The 23,107-nt window shown below is 59.7% G+C and overlaps 1 protein-coding gene across 1 annotated transcript in view; it reads left to right on the top strand.

Annotated features, from left to right (window-relative positions):
- JPH2 (junctophilin 2) overlaps positions 1-13,717 on the top strand; it is a 70,046-nt gene extending 56,329 nt beyond the window's left edge. Inside the window, exons 3-6 of the mRNA XM_062202365.1 lie at positions 7,008-7,126; positions 9,321-10,066; positions 10,621-10,715; positions 13,128-13,717. Coding sequence (XP_062058349.1) covers positions 7,008-7,126; positions 9,321-10,066; positions 10,621-10,701 — 946 coding nt within the window. The 3' untranslated portion in view covers positions 10,702-10,715; positions 13,128-13,717. The remainder of the gene's footprint in view (positions 1-7,007; positions 7,127-9,320; positions 10,067-10,620; positions 10,716-13,127) is intronic.
- Positions 13,718-23,107: the final 9,390 nt, after the last annotated feature.

The following is a 23,107-nucleotide window of genomic DNA, read 5'->3' as shown; positions in this document are numbered from 1 at the left end:
CTGTGCACCACTGTCTGTCTCTCTGGCACCCAGCACTGGCCCCACGCAGCAGGGGTTCAGCACACGCTCGCAGAATGAGGGCGAATGGGGTCCCAGGTTGGGGGCTCACTGCCTGCGTCCTTGGGGCTGGAGGGGAATTTCTCCCGGGAGCTCCCTGGGCCAGGGCCTGGATGCTCAGCTGTGATTCCTCCTCCTAATTAGTGGGATTCTGGTAGTCCTGGGGAAGTGATGGTGACCAGCCGGAGCTGGGGGCGAGGGGCTATTTTGGGAGAGGGCAGGCCAGTGGCATCTGAAGCATCCCCAATCCCAGGAAGACGCCTGGCAGCGCTGTCCTGTAACCACCCCTCCAGGCTCCAGGGGGCTGGCAGGGGCCTGGGCGGGGATGGGCTGTCAGCCCCTCCCCCAGGCTCCCTTCAGAAGGATTTTCCTTCTCATTCTAAAGAGAGCAATTGAGCACATTCAGCATTTAGCTTAGTCCTCTCTAAAAACTGGGCTTCCTGGTCCTTTTTTTTTTTTAAAAGGTTTATTTATTTATTTTAAAGAGAGAGTTACAGAGGGCAGAGGTGGGGGGTCTTCCATCCACCAGTTCACTCACCGAATGGCCTCAATGTTCAGAGCTAGGCTGATCCGAGGCCAGGAGTCAGGAGCTTCCCCTGGGTCTCCCATGTGGATGCAGGGGCCCAAGCGCCTGGGCCCCTCTGCTTTCCCAGGCCATAGCAGAGAGCTGGGTCAGAAGTGGAGCAGTGGGACTTGAACCAGCTCCCATATGGGATGCTGGCACCGTAGGCGGTGGCTCTACCCTCCACACCACAGCTCCAGCCCCCTTCTTGTTCATTTTTTTAAAAGAGATTTATTATTTATTTATTTGAAAGGCAGAGTGACACAGAGGGAAGGAGAGACAGAGAGAGCTTTGCCTTCAGCTGATTCACTCCTCAAGTGGCTGCAGTAGCTGCAATAGCCAGGTCTGGGCCAGGCTGAAGGTAGGAGTTAAAGACACCGTCTGGGTCTCGCATATGGGTGGCAGAGGCCCAGGGACTTGGGTCATCTTCTGCTGCTTTCCCAGGCATATCAGCAGGAAGCTGGATTAGAATTGGAGCAGCCAGGACTCTAGCCAGTGCTGCCATATGGGATGCTGTGTTGGAAGCAGCCGCTTAACCCACTGGTCTCTTGTTGGTTTTATGTAACAAGCACTTAAATAGCACCCATGTGGCCCAGCCCCTCTCCTGAGATCTGTGACTGTGACACACAGATCTCCTGCACCGTTCCTCTGGGGTGGGTGCTGCTTGGTTCCCATTTTGCAGATGAGAGACTGAGGCTCAAGGTTCCAAGGAGCAGAGCTTGGATCTGTGCCCCAGCAATCCGGCCAGGCCTCGCTCTGAGCCCCTCTTCGTCCACTGGTTTGCAGAGACTTGGCCTGCCTTAGGCCGCATCTTTAGGCTGCTTTAGGCTGCCAGCTCGCCAGGGGCTCCTGGGTCTTTTTCATCTCTACCCGTGGCCTTGGCACATGGAAGACGTTGGTGCCCGGGGGCAGAGGCAGCTTGGGCAGCTTCTCCTGCTAGCTGTGCGACCTCGCGAAAGGGACTCCGCCTCTCTGAAGTCTGCTGTGTTTATAACGGAGGCCACAGTGGAGTTGAGTGCAGAGCCTCTAACAAGTAGCCGAGGTCGTGACCATTAACAAGAGTAGTAGAAGAGACGTTTGTTGAACGAATGCATTAGAATAGGGATCAGAAAATCGCTTCTGTGAGGGACAGGGTGGTGGATAGTTTGGGCTTTATTGGTTAGAGTCTCCATGGCAACAGCTCAGCTTTAGACAGTATCATTGAGCATGGCCGTGTTCCAATAAAACTTTACTGATGTGGACACTGCTGTACGAATTCTATGTGATTTTCATATGTCACAAAATATTGAGTGTTTTGTCCAACCATTCAAAAATATGAAAAATATTCTGAGCTCACGAGTGCTACAAAGACAGGCATTTGCTTCCCCCACAGTGGAATGGGAGCCCTAGAATGGGTTTTTGGATGTTGGGTTTGCTTCTGTGTTCACAGTGCCCAGAGGAGTGCCCAACACGTCGTAGTCATCTCGTTGTATCAGATGAATAGACCGATGTGCTGGCCCTTTAAGACAGGAAGAGCATTCCAGGCAGGGAACAGAGCAAGGGCCTGGAGTCAGGGCAGGTCTGTGAGTGTCCTCGGATCCTGTGGAGCCACCAGGGCCTGGGGGAGGCAGTGGAGCGAGGCGGCCCTACCTGGGCAGCTGTGGATACGGGAAGCAGGCAAGGGCCGGGGGGCAGCTCCCAGAAGTGGTTCTGTTGGGCGCAGGCCCTGTCCCATCCCAGAACCACCAGCCTTATTTTTAATCTTGCTGACGAAAGATAATCTGAATGCAATCAAGAAGCCTGACTTCTCTCTGCCCCTCCCCTTGCCCCAGTTCCTGCCCTCACCCCCACCCCACGGGGTGGGGGGCAGAGCCGCCCTGGGGGACCCTCCCCGCAGGCCCCAGGCTGGATGTGGTGAGTGGTCCAAGGGGAAATGGCTGGTGTATTGCCCCCAGGGTCCTGTCTCAGGGCTACAGACACACATGGGAGGCTCCTGGGGCGCTGAGCCTGCTGGGAGTGGCCCAAGGCAGAGCTGGACTTTCTGACAGGCGTGCACCTGCTGGCTTCTCGGACTTCAGTGAGCCGCAGCGCACCTGGCTTAGGACGCACAGATTCCTGGGCTCTGCCCCGTTCAGTTCTGCTCCAGCAGACTGGGGTGGGGCCCTGGAATGTGCCTGTCCAAAGAGCCCCCATGTGATGGAGATGCTGGGGTGGGGAGGTGCGTAGACCACACTGGGGGGCACTGGACAGCCAGGGCGCCACCTGCCCTCGGCCCTGTGAGCACCTGTCATCCCCTGTGGAGACTGCCTCCGGTGGAGGACCAGGAGAGCCCCGGGACTTCATTTTGAGGACGAGAGGAAGCCTTGCAAAGATTTGAAGCCAGAGGTGAGGCCATGGGAGGCCGGGCTAAGCACAGTCCCTGTGCCGCCAGCTTGCTGTGTGTGTGTGTGTGTGTGTGAGAGAGAGCTGCAGGGAGACAGATGGGGGAGGGGTTTTGCAGGAGGACTGGCAGGGGGACTGGGAGATGGGCAGGGTCAACAGCTCCAAGCAGGGCAGGAGAGACAGAAGCTGGGGAGGGGAGTATGGGAGAACACTGGGACCCCTGGCCTGAAGATTGGAGCGCTGGGAGCTGTCTTGGGGTCCAAAAGGTGGGGGTGGGGGAGAGAGGGCTGCTGAGGAGTTCCCTGGGGTCAGGCTGATGGAGGGGGCAGCAGAGTGGGTGTGTTTCCTCCAACCCAGCAGTGCACCCTGCCCTGGGCCCCCTTCTGGCTGCCTGGACGGGTCTGCAGTTGATCCCCCAGAATCTTCCAGAAGTCTGGGTGGAAGCTGCCACTTCGGGCCGAGTCCCACAACGGCGGCTCGCCAAGGCACTGCAAATGAGCGTCATTCGGCTCACAGCACCAAAAAAGGCATCTTCTTGGCTCAGCGCCGCCCCTCCTCCCCCACTACCGTGTCAGGTTCCCAGGGAAGCGGCTCTGAAAAGTTGAGGACTTTGTCCCACGGGCACCCCGTGGGTGGGGGGGCAGAACTGCGCCTGGGATCCACATGGCTGGTGGGTGGGGGGCAGAACTGCACCTGGGATCCACGCGGCCGCCCGTGGCTGCCCTCGGTTTTGTTTCCAATGTCACGGCCCTTTCCTCTTCCTCTGTGGCCACCGCCACCACCCCCACCACGTGGACTGAGCAGGCTCAGGTGCTGCCTCTCACAGCGCCTCCAAGAGGGGAGAAGTATCGTGTCCACTTGAAAGATGGAGAAACTGAGGCATGGAGTGAGGCGAGCCAGTGTCCTGGAGTCCCCGTGGGTGAGGACCAGGGGAGGGTGAGGTGAGAGAGGGACACAGCTCAGGAGCCAACCCAGTCCGTCCTTAACAACCTATGATTTGTTCAGCAAGGATTTTTTTTTCTTTTGGCATTTATTTGATTCATAAAAATACTGCAGTAAAATATGATTTATCTTGATTACTGGTTTTTCCTGGCCTCCCTGCAAATTTTGTACCTACGACGAGTGACTGAGTCATCTTTACCTGTCCCCAGGCAGAGCCAAGATTGGAATCCAGGGCTGCCGATTCCAGAGCGGGGCCCTGCCTCTTCCCTCTGCTGCCCCCGTGCTCGGGCACGAGTTCATGGCCGTGTGTGTGTGTGTGTGTGTGTTCCTCCGTGCCCTCCTTCACTGGGTAGGCGGCGGTGTGGCCGGGAGGTGCAGTGGAGAGTGCTGGGACCTAGGACTCAGACAGTTCTGGGTTTGGCGTCTCACTCCACACCTCGTGGAGTGGAAGAGGAAGCACTGTGGTTAGAACAAAGGCCTGGAGCCCAGAACGCCGTGGTTGGAAGCTTCGCTCCATTGCGGGTTGTGTAACCTGGGGCGGGGTTCTTTCAAACGTTCTCGTTCTGTGTTTTCCTCCATCACACAGCTCCGGTGCAGGGGTGGGGGTGAGTGAATTCGTTTCTGTGAAGTCCTCGGTGTGCTAACTACTATTCTGCAGCCTTGAGCAAGGGTCTCCGAGTCTCAGTTGCCCCATCTATGAAGTGGAGCCAGGGAAACACCACCTCAGAGGCCTGGCAAGGGTCAGAGGTGGCGGGGTGAGGTGGGGTGGGGGTGCTTTGTCGCCCCTGTCTGGGTGCACTGCTCTGCTGGACATGGGGACACGGAGGTGGGATCACTGAGTTGGCCTTGCAGTCACCCAAGGCACCAGATCTGGGCCTGTCTCAGGGCCTTTGCACATGTTCTCCTCACTGCCTGGTGAGATAGATAGATAGAGAGAGAGAGAGAGAGAGAGAGAGAGAGATTGAGATAGAGAGAGATAGAGATAGGTAGAGGTAGAGGTAGAGAGAGAGAGAGAGAGCTTCCATCCACTGGCTCACTCCCTAAATAGCTGCAACAGCCAGGGCTGAGCAAGGCTGACGCCAGGCACCAGGAGCTTCATCCGGGTCTCCCATGTGGGTGCAGGGCCCCAAGCACTTGGGCCATCTTCTGCTGCTTTCCCAGGTGCATTAGCAGGGAGGTGGATCAGAAGAGCTGTCGGGACTCAGACTAGCACTCTGATAGAGGATGCTGGCGTGGCAAGTAGCACCTGCTGTGCCCCAGCCCTGGTTCCTAATACTCTGTACTTAGTTCCGTGTTATTCAGGATTTTCTGTTCATTGTCCATTTCCCCCACCTTACAGTAAGGATGAGAGCCAGCGGCCTGGTCCACCAGCGTCTCGGTCGTCAGCTCCTGGTGGTGCCTGGCACATGCTCTAGGGTAGCTCAGAGAATACAAGGTGGGGTTGGGGCTCCAGCCATAACCACTTTGCACCCTGCCTGGCTGTGCGTAAAGAGGGGGTGTTGTTGCTTAGGTACCTCCGTCAGTCCAGCTGCAGCGTCTCTGGGACTCCACAGGACAAGTGTGTGAGCTTTGGTCTGCTCGCGTCGATGGGCGGGCCCTCTGCTCCACGCAGTCAGTCACGGACTTGACCTTCCTTCCACTGCGTTTCTTAACTTGGGTCTGTGGATGGAGTGCAAGGGGCTCTGTGAATCTGGCCAGCGCTTTTAGGCTCGATTCCCTAGAAACAGAACCGTAGATGGTGATTCTGTGCAAGTGATTTATCGAGGAAGCACGCTGCAGAGGGGCGGAGGGAGGGAGGCCCCGGAGGGTTAGGAAGCAGCCAGGCTGTGACCTCGGCTGGAGACCTGCTTCAGCCTGGCCCCCAGAATCGCTCCACACTGGCCCTCGCACGCTACATTCTTTCTAGAGCAGGACACGCTGGCAGGTGCCCACCGGCCGTTGCTGTGGGCTGCTGCGGGCTGCCTGGGCAGGGCTGGCTCTGTCTTCACTTCCGGAACGAGGTGGCTTCTGTCGGTTGGCAGTTCTCTGGGAGCCAGGAGCCATTAGCAGGCACCACTGATAGCAGCAAGGGGAAGAGACATGAACCTAGGGAAGGGATCAGGACAGGGCGCCGGGAACGTGCACTACAGACGGGAGAGACAGCATCCGTAGTCTGCCCAGCCTCTGGCTGGAAGTTCACATTTCCTTCAATGATGGAAGTGCGTGGTAAACGATGCCGGTATCGGCAGTGTCTGTGCCTTGTCGCCAGTCGTAATCGCCTCTGTTTTGACGTCACGTTACTGTCATTGCATACATCCTTGAAATATCGTTTGTGCCAATCTAAGCCTTAAAATTAAAGTCATTAATGCAGCTCAAATGCTGCTGGATGTGTTAATAAAGAAGAACATACAGATTTGTTCTTTTAAATATTTTGGTAGCAATGTGGCGCTGTCGCTGCGTCCCTTTTCCAAGAAGGGGCGCATGGGGCACACCAGACTGCCCAAGGGGTCAGTGATGACAGAGACCCAGAGCCCTGTTCTGGTGCCTTCTTCTCTCTGCATTCAGCCAGCAACTGGAGAAATGCAGAGGGCATAGATGTTTCTATGGGCCAGGCCTGGAATAGCGGCACCCTGCCTTCCCATGATGCACTGGGCAGCACTCAGACACTTGACACCTCTGAAGTGCAAGGGAGCCTGGGACATGTAGTCTGGCATAGCAGTTTGGGCCACAGGCAGGGGCAGGCATTTGGCCTGCCCGTTAAGACAGGTCCCACGTCAGAGTGCCAGGGTTCAACACCCGGCTCCGGCTCCTCATTCCATCTTCGTGCTGGGAGGCAGTGATGGTGACTGGAAGCAGCTGGGCTCCTGCCACCCGTCTAGGAGGCCTGGATTGAGTTACAGCTCCCGGCTTTGGCCTGGCCCAGCGTTGCAGGCATTTGGGGAGTGAAGCAGTGGGTAGGAGCTCTGTCTGTCTCTCTCTGCCTTTCAAATAAGTAACCAATTTTTAAAAACCCTCTGGCAGCCTGAGTGAAAGAACGCTCTGTAAAGTCTCCGTGTGGGCTGGGAGGGCCGACGGCACCCTGATCTCCCACATGTTGTCTTCTCAGGACAAGCCACGCCAGGGCCAAAGCCGAGGCAGCGGAACAGGCTGCCCTGGCTGCCAACCAGGAGTCCAACATCGCCCGCAGCTTGGCCCGGGAGCTGGCGCCGGACTTCTACCAGCCAGGTAGGCCCAGCCAGGCACGCGGCGGGCAGCTGCTGGGCGGACCCTTCCCCTTGCTTGGGGGACAGCTGAGATGCCCAGGGTGTCCGCATGAGTGCTGTGGGTTTTGGAAACTCTGGGACACGGTGCGCATGGTACAGGTGTTTGATGGGTCAAGCGAGGGGCAGGGGAGGCACTTCCCTGCTTCAGGCTGAGCTGGGGTGGGGCAGCCCAGGCTGCAGTCACGGAGGCGGCTCCTGCCGGCCTATCTATTGTCTCTGCTCCGAGACGACTGGACTGGGTTAGAGGATGAGCAGGCGCTGATGGCTGAGGAGCCAAAGAGCCTTCCCGCCCCTGCTCATGGTTGGTCGAGTGCGCGTTGGGCACTGCCCAGGTATCAGGACTAGGAAGGCCTTGGGGGACCGAACCTTAACCCTAACCCCAACCCTAACCCAACCCTAACCCTAACTAACCCTAACCATAGACCTACCCCTACCCCTACCCCTAACCTAACACTAACTCTAACCCTAACTAACCCTAACCCTAACTAACCCTAACCCTAACCTAACCCTAACCCTAACCCTAACTAACCCTAACCATAAACCTACCCCTACCCCTAACCTACCCCTAACCCTAACTAACCCGAACCCGAACCCTAACCTTACCCCTACCCTTACCCCTACCCCTAACCCTAACCCTAACCTAACCCTAACCTTACCCTAACCTACCCCTAACCCTAACTAACCCTAACCATAAACCTACCCCTACCCCTACTCCTAACCTAACCTAACCCTAACCCGAACCCTAACCTTACCCCTACCCTTACCCCTACCCCTAACCTAACCCTACCCCTAACCTACCCCTACCCCTAACCCTAACCTAACCCTAACTACCCCTAAGCTAACCCTAACCTACCCCTACCCTACCCCTACCCTTACCCCTACCCCTAGCCCTAACCTAACCTAACCAGAATCTGGAAGGAACCGAGGATCACAGAGACAGCAGAGCAGGGGCCAGAGCACAGGACTGCACATGGGCACGTCCTGACTCCGGGGTTTACCAGCCGTGAGGCCTGGGGCAAGTTCCCCAGCCTCTGTAAGCCCCAGCTTACTGATCTGGCGAATGGGAGAAGAATGGCGCCTGCTGTTCCGGGCAGGGGTTAACGCATGGGCGCTGCGGGCCCAGGCCCCGGGGCGGCTCTTGGCCACTGCGGCTGCTGTTGCGCTGTGATGATGCAACTTCGCACAGCGCAGCGAGTGGAGCTCAGGGGAAGCTCTCTGCTCACTCAGACAAGGCGGGGCGGGGGGGGGGGGGGTGTCAGGGAGGGCTGCTCCCAGGAGAGGCCACTGGAGCCGAGGCCAGATGAGGCCAGTGACGCTCAGACTTGACAGGTGGCCGGGCCCGCCCTGAGCTTCTCACTCAGTAGGTGCAGGGTGGGGCCCGGGAGCGCGCACCCTGCATGGGGATCAGGTGGTGCGGGTGTTGCTCAGCCGAGGCCTGCCCCAGGGAGTGCTGGCAGGGCAGGTGGGTTAAGAGGAGCAGGGTGGCCCATCCGCAGGCCAGGTGAGCAACTAGACCCTGGGGTGCGCAGGGGGCTGGGTGGGGGAGTGAGATTGCAGAGGAAAGAGCCCCTCCTGGCTCAGGCACCGACCCCGCCCTTGGATGGGCCCTGGAGGCCCCCAGAGCAGGAGGTCCGTGTTCTCTGTGCTGAAGGGTGTCAGGTGAGCCGCGTGATCACTCCCGTGTTTTCTGACATGACTGGGCTGCAGCAAAGACTCCCAAGGGACACCCAGGAGCACAGGCCCTGCCTGGGAGATCAGTCACTGCTGGTCACAGTGCTCCCCCTGCGGGTGCCAAGAGGCGCAACAACCAGCCAGAGCCACAGCTGCACCTGCTCGTGCCGCCGGCGCTCTGTGCATTCCCGCGGTGAATCCTTCCATTGGTGTACATAAAGGAGGCAAGGCTAGGCCCGTTTTCCAGATCAGGAGAGGCGAGTGGCACACTTAAGAACATCACCCAGGCGGCGTGGCTCTGGCCTTTGCCTGCTGTGAGGTTCACAGTAGGGGCAACCTCGTGGGGCCAAGCAAGGGTGCTTGGGAGCAGTGCCTGGCGCTCCACCAGGGCTGCAAATGGGTGGGGGGCGCGGCCGGGTGGGGTTGAGCGGCTGGCCCACGGGGCTCCCGGGTGCCAGCCCAGCCTCGGCCCCTTGCCCCGGCAGGTCCTGAATACCAGAAGCGCCGACTGCTGCAGGAGATCCTGGAGCACTCCGAGAGCCTTTTGGAGCCGCCAGACCGGGGAGCCGCGGGCCTCCCGCAGCCGCCCCGCGAGAGCCCGCAGTTGCACGAGCGCGAGACCCCTCGGCCAGAGGGAGGGCCCCCGTCGCCGGCCGGGACGCCCCCGCAGCCCAAGCGGCCCCGGCCCGGCGCGTCCAAGGACGGCCTGCTGGGCCCCGGTGCCTGGAACGGCGAGCCCGGCGGCGGCGGCGAGGGCAGCCGGCCGGCCACCCCGGCGGCGGCGGCGGGCGCGGGCCGCCGCAGCCCCGCGCGCCCGGCCAGTGAGCACATGGCCATCGAGGCGCTGCAGGCACCGCCCGCACCGTCGCGGGAGCCCGAGGTGGCCCTGTACCGGGGCTACCACAGCTACGCCGTGCGCACCGCGCCGCCCGCACCGCCGCCCTTCGAGGACGACCCCCAGCCCGAGGCCGCCGACCCCGACTCCGCGCCCGCGTCCCCCGCGCCCGCGTCCCCCGCGCCCGCGTCCCCCGCCACCGCCCCGGGCCAGGCCCCCGCGCTCCGGAACCCCGAGCCCGCACCCGAGTCGCCGGCCAAGCTGGAGCCCAAGCCCATCGTGCCCAAGGCCAAGGCCCGCAAGACTGAGGCCCGAGGGCTGAGCAAGACCGGGGCCAAGAAGAAGGCCCGGAAGGAGGCGGCGCAGGCAGCCGAGGCGGAGGTGGAGGTCGAAGAGGTGAGCCTGCCGCCAGGGGTGGGCGGCCAGGGTGGAGCCAGGTGTGGGCAGCAGGGTCGGGCGGGGGCCACGTTCAGCGGAGAGTGTCCTTGGCCTGATGGGAGAGGGTTCGGGGCCTAGAGGACACCATAGAGACCTCCCACTCTGAGGTGAGTGCCTTAGCACCTGGCATCCCCTCAGCTAGGGCAGTTCTTGGAGCAGGGGCAGCTGGGGGAAGGGCACCCCTGCCAGGTCACGGCAGCATCAGCTACCAGGTATAGCAGGGAGGGCTTCCTGGAGGCGGAGGAAGGGCCCAGCAGCCCGGCTGGCTTACGGGTGGTTGGGAGCCAGGAGCAGCAGCTCTGGGAGACCAGGGGATGCTTCTCAGTAGGAGCTGGTGGCCAGGAAGGCTCCAGGCCCACTCCGTCCACTGAGTATTCTTGGGCAGCCTCCTGTCGCTCTGTGGACCCTCCAGGACCCGGATCCTTATTTCCCAGAATCCTTCTGGCCCTGACAGGGAAGGTGCCGCTGCTCGGAGGCGCCGGGCACTCAGGCAGCCTCTGTCCCCACTCCAGGTCCCCAACACCGTCCTCATCTGCATGGTGATCCTGCTGAACATTGGCCTGGCCATCCTCTTCGTGCACCTCCTGACCTGAGCCTCATTCTCCAGGTGCGACAGGGGCGGGGCTCCCTGGGGGCGGGGATCCCGGGGCAGGGCGGGGCGGCGACCTCGGTCTGGCTCTGCCAAGGCAGCCACGGGTGAGGCACGAGACTCAGAAATCTACAGCAGGCGGCTTGGTAAGTTGCTAATTCTGTGTGGCCCACAGATGATGTTTTAAGTACCCATATGGCCCTTGGCAGACAACGGTCCCCCAAGGGGACCCCAAGGGTGTCCTGTGACTAATTAGGGCCACCCCAGGAGAAGCAGGGACCCAGAGTGTGGGCAGGACGGACCAGACCCTCCCCAGGACGCACACGCACGCACACACGCACACACGCACGCACGCACCCTCCACTGGTCCCTGCAGAGCACCTGCTCTCTGCCAGGTGAGCATGCAGGGCTTCACTCACTCATTCATTCATTCACTCATTCATTCATTCAGTTGGCCCACATTTTCCGAGCAGTGCTCTGTTGGGATCTAGGGGTACAGCCAGCACTCAACTCCTGCCCTAAGATACGGAGTGAACGCCGGGAGGGCTGACCTACAGCTCAACGATGGAAAAGTCCTGCTGTTCCAACCCCACACTGAGCAGTTCTGGAACCCTGCCCCAGGCTCACCCTGAATGCTGGGACCCTCCTCCCCGCCCTCCTCTCTCCCCTGTCTTCAGTCCCTCTGCCTCCCCAGCCCTCACCCTCCCCCCACTTGGTGCCATGCCAGTGTCCTCACGACTGAAGCTGGGGGCCAGGGTAAGGCTCTGTGACAAGGGCTGAAGGAGAGTGGGCCCCGCTGGTCTCAGGGTCAAGTGTGCCTGTGACAAATGAAACCTTCGTCTTGCGGGGCCAGCCTTGGCAGCCTTGTCCTGTGCTTGCTCATGCACATGGAGTTTCTGTTCTTGCCCTGCCCCCGCCACACTCCACTCTTTGACCCTAGCTTAGGGTCCCACTCAGGGACCATACCAGCCTGGTAGGCACGGCCCTGGGGGTGAATGCTGAGCTCTGTGGGTTCCCCCGCTTCCTACAGGACCTGGGAGCCCGTGCTGCAGGCGCTGCTGGTTTCAGTGACCTTAAGAATGAAAAAGAGTGAAGCAGAATGGGGGAGGGGTGGGGACAGTGTACCAGCAAGGGAACAGCAGATGCACGTGAGCAGAGGCGGGCATCCTGGGGCTAGGAGAGTCCTGCGGAACTTGGTTCTTATCCCATGGAGCTTCAGTATCAAAGGGCGAGGCTGCGGGGTGGGGGTGGGGATGGAGGGAAGGGGAGATGGAGGAAAGGGAAGATGGAGGGTGGAGGGCAGGGAGATGGGGGTGGAGGGCAGGGGAGATGGGGGTGGAGGGCAGGGGAGATGGTGTGGAGGGCAGGGGAGATGGGGGTGGAAGGAAGGGGAGATGGGGGTGGAGGGTAGGGGAGATGGGGTGGAGGGCAGGGGAGATGGGGGTGGAAGGAAGGGGAGAGGGAGTGGAGGGTAGGGGAGAGGGGGGTGGAGGGTAGGGGAGATGGGGTGGAGGGTAGGGGAGATGGGGTGGAGGGCAGGGGAGATGGGGGTGGAGGGTAGGGGAGATGGGGTGGAGGGCAGGGGAGATGGCGGTGGAAGGAAGGGGAGAGGGAGTGGAGGGTAGGGGAGAGGGGGGTGGAGGGTAGGGGAGATGGGTGGAAGGTAGGGGAGATGGGGTGGAGGGCAGGGGAGATGGGGGTGGAGGGTAGGGGAGATGGGGTGGAGGGCAGGGGAGATGGGGGTGGATGGTAGGGGAGATGGGGTGGAAGGAAGGGGAGATGGGGTGGAGGGTAGGGGAGATGGAGGTGGAGGGTAGGGGAGATGGGGCTGGAGGGTAGGGGAGATGGGGGTGGAGGGCAGGGGAGATGGGGGTGGAGGGTAGGGGAGATGGGGTTGAGGGCAGGGGAGATGGAGGTGGAGGGCGGGGAGATGGGGGTGGAGGGTAGGGGAGATGGGTGTGGATGGTAGGGGAGATGGGGTGGAGGGCAGGGGAGATGGGGGTGGAGGGCAGGGGAGATGGGGGTGGATGGTAGGGGAGATGGGGGTGGAGGGCAGGGGAGATGGGGTGGAGGGTAGGGGAGATGGGGTGGAGGGCAGGGGAGATGGTGATGGAGGGTAGGGGAGATGGGGGTGGAGGGCAGGGTAGATGGGGTGGATGGTAGGGGAGATGGGGTGGAGGGCAGGGAGATGGAGGTGGAGGGTAGGGGAGATGGGGCTGGAGGGTAGGGAGATGGGGGTGGAGGGCAGGGGAGATGGGGTGGAGGGTAGGGGAGATGGGGGTGGATGGTAGGGGAGATGGGGTGGAGGGTAGGGAGATGGGGGTGGAGGGCAGGGAGGGGGATTTTGCTCTGGAGAGCAAGCCTGAGGCGTTGGCAGCTCCCCCTGGGCGCCCCGGCTCCCTTAGCCTCACCCTGCCGCTGTCTTTGCAGAGCCGGGAGTCCCTGCTGAGGACGCCAGGACCCATCTTTGTGCACTGCCAAGCAGGTGGCCACGAAGGACTGGACTCGACCTGGAGCCTCGGGCCAGCTCACTGCCGCACCCGAACGTTTAAGGCCTCCTGTGGCACCCCTGCTTGGTGGCGGTGTCCCGAAGAATAGAATGTGCTAGACCCTCCAGGCGTGCTCTGCCCAGGGCAAGGGGGGCCTGAGAGTCCTGGTCAGCCCCTGCCCCCATCCCCCCCACCTCCCCCAGGTCACCCGTCCCTCGGCTTTTGTGCTTTTCCGGACAAATCACCCACCCAGGATGTTCACGTTGACTCTCCCGCTTCCTCCACCCTGCCCCCACTTTAACTGACTTCCCCGAATGGTGGGCTGAGAGCTCCTGGGAAAGCTGGGGTGTAGAGGGGCTGACATGCCTCGGGGTGGACCAGGGAGACCGTGGCCCAGCACACAGTCTGCCCCTCGCTCACAGATGTCCCGGGTGAGAGTGGAGGAAGCCGACAGGTGCAGGGTGCAGCGCTCCGTCTCCTCCCCCTCTGCACCAGAAGAGGCAATGGGAGCCCTTGGCTGGGAGGCTGGTGCCGGGGGGGGGGGGGGCGTGGGGACAGGTTAGGGCGCAGTGGTGGTGGTCCCTGGTTTGTGTGTCTGAGCCTGAGCCTGCCCCTGAGGACTCCAGTGCACTTGGGGCCACCGTGCAGGAGCCCTGGGGAGCCAGAGCTCCTGGAGTGCCTGGGTCAGACTGTCAGGCAGGTGCTCCTGCGGGCTATGCCAAGAAGCGTTTCCCAGGAAGAGGGGAGCCCGTCTGGGCTCCAGCTGGGGGTCATCCTGCAATCCTGAGCCCCTTCGGTTTGCTTGGCAGAGGATGATCCTGGCGTGTTTGGGCTCACACTGGGTCTCTGGGCCCTCCTGCTTGCTGGGGTGGGGTTGGGGGACTGAGGCCCTGGAGGACGGAGGGAAGGGGCTTCCAGGCCGCTCCCGTGCGGGGGTGAGGGGCCTGGAGAGGCGGTGTCCGGGAGGAGCTGGAGGGAGCTGCAGCTGTGCGGCCTGGCTTTCTCCGGACCTCCGGGGCTGCAGCATGGTGGCCGGGCCTCCCCCAGGCCAGCTCTGGAGCCTGGACGTTTGCTGCCGAGGGGCCGGCCTGCCCATTCCCCACTCAGCACCCAGAGGCCTCCCCCCGACCAGTTTCACACTTGCTGTTCACGGCCCTGCGGGGGGCCCACGGCTCAGCTCGGAGGGACTCCCGGACTGCATGTCAGCCAAGAGGAGCCCGCGGATCCCCCACAACGTGGCGGCCAGCCCAGCCTGCTCTGCCCCTGAGTGTGGGCTGCTCTGGGCTCCCGTGGGGTGGAGGGGCTGGGGGCACTGCCCGGGACTCACAGCCCCCAGGCCCGCTCCGAGGCACTTTGGTCTGCTCCGTCTGGTCCCGTGCGGGGGACGGGCCTTTGGCTGCCGGAGCTCCCGGGCTGCCTTGGGGCTGGCGCAGGGTGAGGTTCAGGATGCTGCAGTCTGGCGATAATAAAACCGCATCTGCTCACGGGCTCTGGCCGGGCTGCTGTGCCTGTCTGTGGGCCCAGGACAGGGGTGAGGCGGAGGGAGGCAGCCGAGGGGCTGGAGAACCTGCATCCTGCCGGCCCGTGCTCTCCGAACAAGACCCCACACCACTGCTTGAGGGCAGCTGCGGGGCTTCCAGGTCTGAGCTTCCAGAAGTTTCTCTGTACCATTTACAGTAGAAGCCAAAGCCTGCCCTTTGAGGCGGAGCCCTCTACTCCACCCTGCCCCGGGGGCTGCCGCCATGGCCCAGCCACGGTCTCCACTTCCCTGAGCCTCAGTGTCCTCATCTGTGAAGTGGGGATACTCACGGCTGATCTCAAGCCTCCGGGGGTGGGGGTACAGTGAGGACTCGCTCCCTGCCGAAGCACACAGAGTGGCCAGCTTGTGAAAGCAGGGCTGCGGGTGGTCCGGGCACCAGTCTCACAGTCACAGAATGTCCTGGTCGGCAGGGACCCAGCTGCTGTCCCCACCCCCACCCCCCACGGAAGCACAGAGGAGCAGAGACTTCCCGAGGCCACACCCACAGCGAGTGGGGGCCAGGAGAGCTGTTCTCTTGACCGTGCCCATTAAGGTCCTCCCAAAGCCTCGGTCCCCGGGAGAGGGTGGGGGAGGGTGCAGTGCAGGTGCGCCCAGGAGTGATCTGGCTGACAGGAGCCCTGGCTCTGCCCCCAGCGGTGCCACTGACTTGCTGTGTCCCCTGGGCGCCCACCTTCCCTCTATGCCTCGGTTCCTCTCCCTCCAGGAGGCTGTAAACCTGGCCCCATGGCCTCCTGCCCCAGCCAGAGTTGTGAGAGTCAAATGAGGTCTGCACAGCCCTGGGATGATCCGGGGGCCCCAGGAGGGAGGGTGGGCTTGGGGGACGGGAGGGGTGGCGAGAGTGGGGTGAGACAGGAATTGTGGTATGTGGAGATTTGATAAAACTTGCAGGAGGGGAGGGAGAGGCTGCCAGCTCGGTCAGCTGGTGAGCAGTGTGTGTGTGTGTGTGTGTGTGTTGAGTGGGAGCACGGGATGCCTGCATTAGAATGAGCAGGGTGTGTGTGTGTGTGTGTGTGTGCGTGTGTGGAGTGGGAGCACGGGATGCTTGCATTAGAATCCCCATGGGTGGTTTTGACCTAGTGCCTCTCCAGCCCCAGGACTGGACAATCAGGTAAGGTTTGCTGGAGTCTGGCGCCCCCTGGTGGCTCGGGCCCGGGACACACGCTGGCTTTGCCTTCATTCCTTATTGGTGCTCAGCAGCTCTGGGGAGCGCGACCTGTTCCAGGCCACATCTTGGATGCATTGAAGGTGTTCTGTACGGAGCTTGGATGGAGCTCTGGGCTCCTGGCTTCTGCCTGGCCAAGCCTCAACCACTGAGGCCATATGGGGTGTGGACTCGCAGATAGGCGATCTCTCTGTTTTTCAAATAACCACCCAAGTAAGTTTAATAATAACAATCACATTGATACAAATGTATAGAATTATTTAATTCTTACAGCAAGGAGCATAAGCTACATATATCAACAGTAAGTGTATCTGAAAACCTGTGAGTAGAGAATGGTTACAGTATGGGAAATTTATATAAAAGTTTAAAACATGCACAGCAATGTTAATTATGGCTATTTACATACTTGTAGGTTATAGTTAATGTATAGAAATGGTTTTTCTTTACTTGAAAACAGACACAGAGCTCTCGTCTGCTGCCTCACTTCACTGCCCACGCGCCCACAATGGCTGGGGCCAGCCCGGGAACTCAACCCAGGGTTTCCTGTGGTGGCAGAGGCACGTGACTTACCGGAGCCATCGCTGCTTCCCCCCGGGCAGGGGCTGTGTGGGCAGGAAGCTGGAGTCAGGACCCGGGGCCGGGGACGGAAGCTAAGCTAGGTGCCTAGGCCCTCCTTATCCTCTTTTCTGCACTGTTTATTCGCTTCAGATATTTCAGAAAAAGATCGAATTTGACCCACAATTTTGCTTAAACAGATTAAGCATCCCCGAGTGAAAAATGTGAAATCCAAAAATGCCCCCAAACCTGCAGCATTTTGAGCCCACTCATGGTGTTACGGTGGAAAATTCCACGCCATGGAACTTTGTTCCACGCGGGAACGATTTGCCACGTGGTGTAAGATTAGCTGCGGTCTGGGAAGCACAAACGAATTCCATGTTTAGACACGGGTTCCTTTGCCAAGGCGTCTCATTATGTATGCGCACGTATTCCCAAACATGACAAACATCTGGAATAAAAAACAGCTCCAATCTCAAGCACACAGACTAAGGGATCCAATCCTGGATGAAAAAGCCCTCAAAGGGCTTAGGTTGTGGGAAGAGGAGAAGCCCTTGGCAGCCCTGCCTGTGTGCGCTGGTGCCTGATGGCCATGGCCACCAAGCAGGGCTGGGGTGTACCTTAGAAGAAGGAGCCTCTCCCTCCAGTCATGTCTTTTAAAATTAGTGTTCCCTGGAAGCTGCAGAGACAGACACACACACAAGAGCTCCCAGTGGCTGGCTCAATCCCAAAATGCCCATAAAGACGGGGCTAGGCAGGTCCAAAGCTGGGAGCCAGGATCTCAGTCGTGTTTTCCCAGCCAACACCTGCTGTCTCCCAGGAGCCCCAGCAGCAGGAAGCTGGGATCAGCAGCCAGAGCTGGGACAGGAACCCAGGCCCCGCAATACCAGACCTGGGTGTTGTAACAGCCGACAAGTGCCTGACCCTGCAGTCAGTCATGTCTGAAACCAGTGAGTCGCTGCCCAGCCTGGCCAGCCAGAGGCAGCCCTGGAGAAAGGTGGGGCCCAGGAGGGACCGTCCCTCCAGGTACGTGGAGAGACCAGAGTTACGGCCTGAGTCAAGGGTAGGAGATGGAGAGGGTGTGGAGGCCCTGGCAATGGGGCGTGGACAGTAGCAGCCAATGTACTAACAGCAGTCTCATCGATAGAGTATTTTTGTCACATCATTCACCATAAAAGGAACAAATGACGTGTATGCATGACTCTGGAGATGAAGCTCAAAAAAGGAGTTTGAGAAAAATAAGCCGTATGCAAAGGATGCCACTAGAAGAGTCTGTTTATATAAAGTCACAGAGTGGGCCAGAGTGGGCACGCTCAGCTTACAGTGATAAAAGTCAGGGTTGTGGGTGCCAGGGGTGGTGGTGGGGAGAGGGGTGGAGCTATCGATGAAGAAGGGGCTCGGGGTTTTCAGGGGTGATGCCCCTGCACCATCTAGATCTGGGTAGTATCCCAGAGAGGGCCTTGTGAAAATTCACCAATTAGAAACAAATGAAACACACGCAAAGCCATCCTGCTGTTTTAACACTTTACTTATTTGAAAGAGAGAGAGAGGTCTGCTGGATTACTCCCCCAATGCCTGCAACAGCCAAGGACTGGGCCAGGCTGAAGCCAGGAGCATGGAATTCCATCCATGTCTCCCACATGGGTGGCAGGGGCCCAAGGACCAGGGCCATCACCTGCTGCCTCCCAGGGTGCACATTGGCAGGAAGCTGGAATCAGAAGAGTCTGGACTTGAACCCAGGCACCCTGATATGGGATGGGGGCTTCCCGAGCAAGGTCTTAACTGCTGTGCCAAACGCCCGCCCTTGTCCTTTCAAATAAATGTCCACAGCTTGCGCAAAGTGCAAGAAGCCAGGCAGACCCTGAGCTGCCGAGGCGAGCTCAGCGGTGCACACGTGGCCTCTGGCTGTAGTGTGCTCACATACCCCCTGACAGCAGTGTCAAGGCCAGAGTGAGGGGAACCTGCTGTGCCCAGCGTGTGGCATGGCGGGGCTGCCAGCATGCCCCCTGGGATCAGGAGGGAGCCCGAGATCCTGCCTCTGCCACTCCTAAGTTAGTCCATGCCTGCCAGGGTCCCCTTAGATGTTTCTGCAGTGCCCAACCTGGACACCTGGACACTCACGTCTTACCTGTTTGAATCCAAAACCCACCCAGGGCAAACTGTGAGCTTCAGGCCATTTTTCTCTCAGCTGGTGTCGGTTGGGCTGTGTTGTGGTTTGAATCCTCCAGCTCAGATCCACAACAAATGAGCCGCCAGAGGTCCTGGATCTGGACTGGGGCTCACTCATAAGCTACAGCTACAGGTCCAGGTCCCACAATCTCAGGGGAGTGGGGCCTACAAGTCTCAAGCCCAGTGTGAGGCATCCCAAAGGAGTGGGCTGCCCCTGATGGCCGTCGGGGAGCGGGCCGGTGCCCCCATGGTTCCGCAGGCTCCTCTTGTGGAGTCAGCCTGGCCCGATGACTTGTTTACCCCAGTGGTTTTCAATCCTGGGTCAGTCTTCCTCCCAGGGGACACCAAGCGCTGTCCAGGGACACTCTGGGTCATCGTGTCCTGGTGGGGGTGGCACCTGTGCTGCTGACACCCAGGAGGTGGAGGCCAGGTTTGGCTAAACATCTGGCATGGGGTTGGCATCATGGGCTAATGGGGGAAGCTGCCGTTTGCACCACTGGCATCCCGTATCAGAGCGCTGGCTCAAGCCCTGGCTGCTCCGCTTCTCATCCAGCTCCCTGCTGCACCGGGAAGGCAGCAGACGGTGGGCCAAGTGCTTGGGCCCCTGCACCCATGTGGGAGACCCGGATGTCGTTCCTGGCTCCTGGCTTTTGGCCATGTGGGGAGTGAACCAGAGGATGGATGATCTCTCTGTTTCCCTTCTTCTTTCTCTCTGTTGCTCTGCCTTTCAAATACATACACACATACACACACACCATACATATACACGCATACCCCCCCACAGATACACACATACATATACACACCACACACACACATGCACATACACATATACATACATGCATGTATATACACACATACACACACCATACATACACACATAGATACACACATACATATACACACCACACACACATACACACACCATACACACACACACATAGATACATACATATACACACCACACACATACACATATACGTACATACATGTATATACACACATATACACACATAAACATGAATCTATATACACACCATACACACATATATACACATCGCACACATGTACACATGCACATGTATGTGCATACACATATACATATATGCACACACATTGATCTTTTCGAGACAAACCATCCCGCATGCTCAGAACCATGTCCTCCATCGCTCCCCCACCCCCGCCCAGGCAGGAGCAAGCCCCTTCATGCGTTCAGAGTCCCTGGGCTGAGCAGCCCTGCTGTGAGCAGGGGACGGTGGTGGTGACACACTGGGTGCCCAGGTGCCACGCGTGCCCATCCCCAGGCTGCCACAGGAATGCGTTCTCGCCCAGCTCCGGAGGCTGGGAGGCTGCCTCTGAGCTGTGACAGGATGGGCTCCTTCCGGAAGCTCCGAGGACCGTCCTGTCCCTGTCTCTGTCCTGGGTGCTGGCGACGCCTGGCGGTGTGAGCACAGATTCCCTCCCCGCCTCGCTCTCCTAGGACCCCGTCCCCTCTGTCCTCTGTGCACCCTCTGGCCTTCTCTGCAAGACACCTGGCATTGGAGTTAGGCTCCGCCCTCACCCTGGTGCCCTTGTCTCAAGAAGTTCCATCTGCAAAGACCCTGTTTTCAAGTCAGGTCATGTTCTGAGGTTCTGGATGGACATGAACTTGGAGGGGACGCCATGCAGGCCACCACGTGCAGGAAGCCCTGTATCCTCCCCACCAGGATGCTATGAGCAAGCCCCAGCTCCCCCCCCTCCCCCTGGACAGCCCACCAGGGCTGCCCATCCACCCCCGGGTGTCTCAGCCATCCCAGCTGAGCCTGGGTACAGAAGCCGTCTTGGATGTGCTGGCTCAGCCGTCCTCGTCTGTCCCTAAGTGTGTGTTGCAGGAGACCCACCTAGCAGCCCACGCAGTTGCAACAATTGTAAGCTGTCAGCTTTGAGGCACAGAAGGGCCCTGTGATGGACCCGTGACACTGGCCAGGCTGGTGACGGTCTTGGCCACCCTCTGGCGGGCCCAGTCACTTCCTCTCTCAGATCCGTGGTGCAGTTGAACCCAGAACTCGGAGGCACCAGCCTTCTCCCTGCTACCACCCCAGCCGCGGCAGCCTTGGGGTCCCGGTCGTCCCAGGAGCGCCTCGCTGCGCATTTCCCCTCGCAGCCTGCAGGGGGAGCCAGAGCAGGAGTCCGCAGCCTCCCTCCTGGGCGGCACCAGCAGGTCAGGGGTCCCTAGTGTGGCTCCAAGTAGCTGGCCAGGCGGTGCACCCACTTTGGGAGACACTTTGGTGCTGCTTCCTGAAGTGAAACATATTCCCCCCTGCGATCCAGGCTCTCCACTCCCACGTCCCTACCCAGAATACATGGAAGCATATGTCCAGAAAAGCTGCGCGGGAATGTTTGGCAGCTTTCAGCGCTATTGCCAAAAGCCAGCCACACCGCCTCCGACTCTCAAAGGAGAAAAATGGAAAACACAAAAAAACAAAGAGCCACGCCCAGCTGTGCTCTCCCCAGGCCTCGGGGGTCATCAGGCCGCACCAGCTGCCTTTGCACGCCTTGCTGCTCAGGGAAGGCAGCCGTCACATGAGCGACACGTTCAGAACACGGCTATTATAGAAAATTCTAGAAAAAGCAAAAGCCAGCTCTAGTGACACAGATCAGAGCAGGGTGGGCTTGGGGCGGCAGGGGCGGGACTGTGAGGAAACTCGGGAGTGAAGGGAAGGTTCTGGATCTTGACTGGCTGGCGGCCACCCATGCATATGCCCAAACTCTTCCATCTGCCCACCGAAAGGTTGGGAATTTTAAGTTAAACTTCAATTAAATGCTTAAAAGAGTGTTTTTTTTAAAAAAAAAGGCTTTTAAATAAAATTTAAGATCTTTTAATTATTGATTTAATATTCCTATTTTCATGTTTCAATTTTCATTTGTTTGAAAGGCAGATGGGGCCGGAGCTCTGGCATAGTGGGTAAAGCTGCTGCCTGCAACACCAGCATCCCGTATGGGCTCCGGTTCAAGTCCTGGCTGCTCTGTTTCTGATCCAGCTCCCTGCTGAAGGCCTGGGAAAGCAGCAGAGGATGGTCCAAGTGCTTGGGCCCCTGCACCCACATGGGAGACCCGAGGAAGCTCCTGGCTTCAGCCCAGCCCAGCCTCAGCTATTACAGCCGTTGGGGGAGTGAATTGTCTGATGGAAGATCTCTCTCTCTTTCTGTGTCTCTCCCTTTGTCTCTGTAACTCTGCCTTACAAATGAATAAAACAAATCTTTAACAGAAAAGAAAGAAATAGAGAGGAGAGAGGAGAGAGGAGAGAGGAGAGAGAGAGAGAGGAGAGAGACTGAAAGAGCTTCCATCCGCTGGTTCACTCCCCAAATGCCTGCAATGTTCAGTGCTGGCCACTGGGACATTAGAGGGCCACAGCTCAGCCCAGGTCTCCACCAGCGTGGTAGGGACCCACGCTCCTGAGCCAGCCCCTGCTGCCTCCCAGGGCGTCCGCGAGCAGGAAGCTGGAATTGGCAGTGGGGCTGGGACTCTGACCCAGGCCCCTGGTGAGGATGCAGGTCTCCTAGGCGGCCTCTTAACTGCTGTCCCGAACTCCCCACCCCTTAGGATGGTTCACAAAGCACAGAGGAGCTGCCTGAGGAAGGCGCCTGTCCACCCGCCTGTGCGAAACGCGCTGGGTCTCAGTGACTCCCACAGCTGCTCGGTCGGGAGCAGGCCCCGAGTCGGGGGTGAAGAGAGCCCATCACTGGGCAAGCCCTGGCGGGCGCCAGACTGCCTCTTCCCCACCCCCACCTCCAACCCCACCCCTCCGGCCTCCAAAGCCCCTCTCCCAAAGGCACACAAGCAAAGCTGTTGCGTTCTCCACCCTGGGGGCCCCGCGGAGGCCCCTCCCGAGGTTTCCAGACCCTCAGTGCTTGGGTTATTGGTGGGGCTGGCATAGGGGAGGCTGCTCCGGGGGCAGCTGGAGGGCAGACCCCGCCGGGGGCTCCTCTCTGGGGGTGGCTGTGCCGGTGCAGGTGGGCGCCGTGAACGACACAGTGTGTCCCCTCCCGGGGAGGGAAGCAGCTGGGAAACTCACGCTCACCCGGGAGCCTGGGACTCAGTTCCTTGCAGAGACTTTGAGTTTGAACGAGGGCTCCGGAGAGAGCAGTGCCCAACCCCAGGGACTCTTGTGCCTCGATGGAATTCTGAGCGTCCACCCGGGGGTAACCCCTTCTCACCACCCAATCAGATACATCCTGACACGCGGGGCCCCGCCTGTCTCACCTGCTCATAGCGGGAGGGATGCTGGCCACGCAAGGCCCAGGACGCTCTGAATTCTGGGATCCTGCTGGTTTCTCGCTAGAGCCAGCCGGGGCTCATAGCCCGCACCTCCTAAATACTAACTGCATGTGGCATGATACTATACTGTCTCATTAAATTGTCAGAGCCACCCCGTGGCGGGTAGAATATGGAGACTAAGTGTGCAAGTGAACGACCTGTGTCACCTGCACGTAGCAGAACTGCATTCAAGGCACCG

Source organism: Lepus europaeus, chromosome 10 (assembly GCF_033115175.1).
Source record: "Lepus europaeus isolate LE1 chromosome 10, mLepTim1.pri, whole genome shotgun sequence".
NCBI lineage: Eukaryota > Metazoa > Chordata > Mammalia > Lagomorpha > Leporidae > Lepus > Lepus europaeus.
The sequence above is the reverse complement of the archived record's forward strand: the minus strand, read 5'-3'. Positions and strand labels throughout refer to the sequence as shown.